The following is a 3739-nucleotide window of genomic DNA, read 5'->3' as shown; positions in this document are numbered from 1 at the left end:
AAAATTGTTATCTTAAATCACGCATTGAAAAACATAATAACTCGCAACATGGTTCGTAAAAACTTAAGCTTAAACTTACCACCTCACGCTATGCTATTTAGATACTCAAGAATAACCATACTAACAAATAGTAGTAGAAATCAATGACAAAAGATATGCCGACATATACGAACATGCATATAAAGATTAGTAGTAAATACATTTAACCTAAACTACCCCACTAACTTTATGTTCACTCCCATTTTAATAAAATGACTACCAATTTTTAGTATGACTAGTTACGAATTGCTAAATTGTTTTGATTCCTTACAAAAAAATGTTAGAAAACTAAAAGAAAATTTGTATATTTTGTAATAAAATAATTTCAAATTTTTATTTTTACTTTTTTGCAATAGATCCAATTGTAGTAAGATCAACTACATTAATGATTATTTTGTTTAAATATATATAAAAAAATACCATCGGATCAAGTCGGGTATTTTTACGATTATCCCTAACGAAGTAAAGACTTTTTTTTAAAATGTTTAGTATTTTTATTTTGTATTTGATCATAAATTTTTAAAAATTAATTTCCATTTTCAACTTTCATTTAATTAAATTTATTGAAATCAAATGATTATATTTTGCCAAGTGCAATTTACCAATTAGGTAAAAGTGTCGGACAACACGCATTTTGCAAAAGGAAAAAACTTACCGTTCTCTGCATGTAAAATTGCCGCAATGGCTGGAAGCATCCCTGTTTTTCCGGTGGTGGTACACGGCGTTTTCCGTCGGCGCACGTTAACATGAACAATTATCATACGCCACGTCGTTCCATCTTTGTCCTCAACTAATTCCCCCGCGACACAGTCCTCCGTCTCCTTCTTCTTCTTCTTCTTCTTCTTCCTAATCTTCCACTGCCAGCATCCTCATTATTCCCAAATCAACCCTCCAATCCCTTCCCAAAATCCCAATTTTTCCCAAAAAGTCGATTGCTATGGCCGACACCCAATCCAGCTCCGCTTCAATCCAACCATCTCCGTCGCGACGGAGACCGAAGAAATACAGGTCTATAAAGGATATCATCAACAACGCCAAGTACGCGGTGGTGCCGGACGACGAAAACTACAGCGACGCCGTTTGCGATCAATGCGGCTCCGGTGACCGTGACCACCAGCTCCTCCTCTGCGATAAATGTGATAAAGCTTACCACATGCTATGTCTCCGCCCTATCGTTGTTCGTGTTCCTATTGGTCCCTGGTTCTGCCCTGCCTGCTCCTCCCATCAACCTCCGCCGCTTAAAAGTAATTGATCCAATTCCTCCCTCTTTCTATATACACATTGTATTGTATGTATGCATGAATGCGATTTTGATTTTGATTTTGTTTTCCGATATAAATTCAGGTTTCTCTCAGACTAAAATTTTTGATTTCTTTAAGATAAAGAAATGCACAGCTTCATCGGTGAAGAGAATATCCCCTCAAGGTATATTTTTCGTTTCATCTTCTGTAATAAATTCTATGCTCTTAGAAGCGATCGATCAAACATCTACTTTAGAGGTCGCTGCAAGTTCAGATTTCAAATCCCCCTTCTTCCAACCTACTCAGAAAAAGATCGTGAGACTATTTGAATTCGATAAACAACTAGGGTTGCACCAGTACTCTGTTACAATCCCACTATTCCTAAATTTTCAAATACATTTTGTGCATCATTGATTAGATCACCTCACAACAAGTTTTTCTTCCTTTTGGAGTGACAATCTGAAACCTAACAAAAGATTTACAATGTCTATTAACTGATTGCAGTTTACTACTGCAAATGCCCTAAGGTAAGCATCATAAATTGGATGCCCAAATTATTCAACCTTTCCATAAACAAATCTCACACAATATGTATATTAGACAGATAGTGAACTATTTTTGCCATGAAATGTTCAGGCTTGAAGCTATTTCTTCACATCTCTTTAAAAAGATACATTTTACTATCATCCAAATTCGAATGTCACATATAAAATTGTAGCTAGTAGCCTAGTATAATCCTGCACTTATGGGGCATCCTTTTATCCTTATAAATTTTTGTCTACTAAACATCTAAACTAGCATTCTAGATTACTTCACTCAAACAACTCCTTTTATCTAATATATTTTCATGGGTATCTTTTATCCTAACTGTTTTAATCTTAAACATGATAATGGGTTTATATAATGATACAAATTGTAAACTCTTCTCAAATTCTTGCACCTCTTATATTAGTTCACCACTTCTTCACATAGCCCAAAACAGCTAGATGTTATTGTTTATTTGTTATCAAGCGCTTTTGAATTTTGATTTTGCTATATTAATTATAAAATTAGCAGATTCTAGAAGACGTAAGAGAAGAACGTGTCCAATTGTTCATCATAAAAAAAGGAGGAGACTATTACCATATACTCCAAGCAATGACACTGACAAAAGGCTTGAACAAATGCGCTCTCTAGCTTGTGCTTTAACCTCCCTCAACATGGAATACAGTGATGACCTCACTTACTCTTTTGACATGGCTCCTCGAGGGGCAAATATGTCATCTTTTGAAAATGGTGGAATGCAGGTATTCAAATGATAAGAAAAAAAAAATCTCAATTTCATTTAATATCATTTGTGTTATTTATATGGGTCATGTATAAGGTTCTTTCAAAAGAAGACATAGAAACCTTGGAGTACTGCAGGGCTATGTTGAAGAGAGGTGAATGTGCTCCATTGCTTGTGGTATTCGATTCTTGTGAAGGGTAAATAAGTAAATAACTTAAAAACCAAGATTGTTATGGATATGAAGTATGTGTTGTAACACGAGTGTTTTTTTTTTTATAGTTATACTGTGGAAGCTGATGGGGTTATAAAGGACATGACATTGATAACTGAATACATTGGTGATGTTGATTATATAAAGAATCGCCAACTTGATGATTGTGATAGCATGATGACTCTTCTTTTAGCTTCTGATCCTTCAAAGAGTCTTGTGATCTGCCCGGATAAACGGGGCAACATTGCCCGGTTTATTAATGGAATAAATAACTTTTCATCGTAAGTATTCACAAAACTTATTTTTTTTTTTTTTCGTATTATATTAGTTGTTGTTTTTTTTTAACTTATATGATATATTACAGGGAAGCAAAGAAGAAGCAAAATCTGAAATGTGTGAGATACAGTGTAAATGGAGAATGCAGGGTCCTTTTGGTTGCTACTCGTGATATTGCAAAGGGAGAGAGGTTATATTATGACTATAATGGGTATGAACATGAATACCCAACTCATCATTTCGTATAGGAATATGATCTCCACTAGTTAATTAACCTATCAATTAAATTATATATATTAATTCATATGACCCTTTTTTCCTAGAATCCAAAGATTTACTTTGTAAACAGTTGATGAATTTTGTCATTTAAGTCATCAAAAGAATCTATATTTATCAGAATTTTCTTGTAAGGCACACACATTCGACTTTTAATTGTTACATGATATGACATATTGTTGTTATTAAGTATTAACACATAACATGGTCATTAATGTATTAATTTGTGGCTGTATAAATATAACTACATCAGAAAAACTTGAGTTGAATAAGTAGTATTTTGACCTTGAATTTCTGGGTGTCACGAAATCTACTTGAGGATAATCTAATCGACAAAGAATTTGGAGTTTAGGCACTAAACTTGAAGTCAATCACTAGATTCGTGTAAGGTTGCTTGGTTTTCAAATTTTTTGAAAACCAGAGTCCAAA

At 33.8% G+C, this 3739-nt stretch overlaps 1 protein-coding gene across 1 annotated transcript; it reads left to right on the top strand.

The window, feature by feature from the left end:
- Positions 1-659: 659 nt before the first annotated feature.
- LOC145159837 (putative Histone-lysine N-methyltransferase ATXR5) lies at positions 660-3433 on the top strand. The gene is made up of 6 exons (XM_079078881.1): positions 660-1283; positions 1384-1464; positions 2337-2566; positions 2644-2744; positions 2827-3039; positions 3123-3433. The coding sequence occupies exons 1-6, from the start codon at positions 977-979 to the stop codon at positions 3280-3282; spliced, it is 1092 nt and encodes a 363-aa protein (XP_078935007.1). The 5' UTR covers positions 660-976; the 3' UTR covers positions 3283-3433.
- Positions 3434-3739: the final 306 nt, after the last annotated feature.

Source organism: Lactuca virosa, chromosome 2, assembly GCF_052849685.1.
Source record: "Lactuca virosa cultivar CGN04683 chromosome 2, Lactuca_virosa_CGN04683_v6, whole genome shotgun sequence".
Classification (NCBI taxonomy): domain Eukaryota; kingdom Viridiplantae; phylum Streptophyta; class Magnoliopsida; order Asterales; family Asteraceae; genus Lactuca; species Lactuca virosa.
This window is presented reverse-complemented; position numbering and strand designations above follow the sequence as displayed.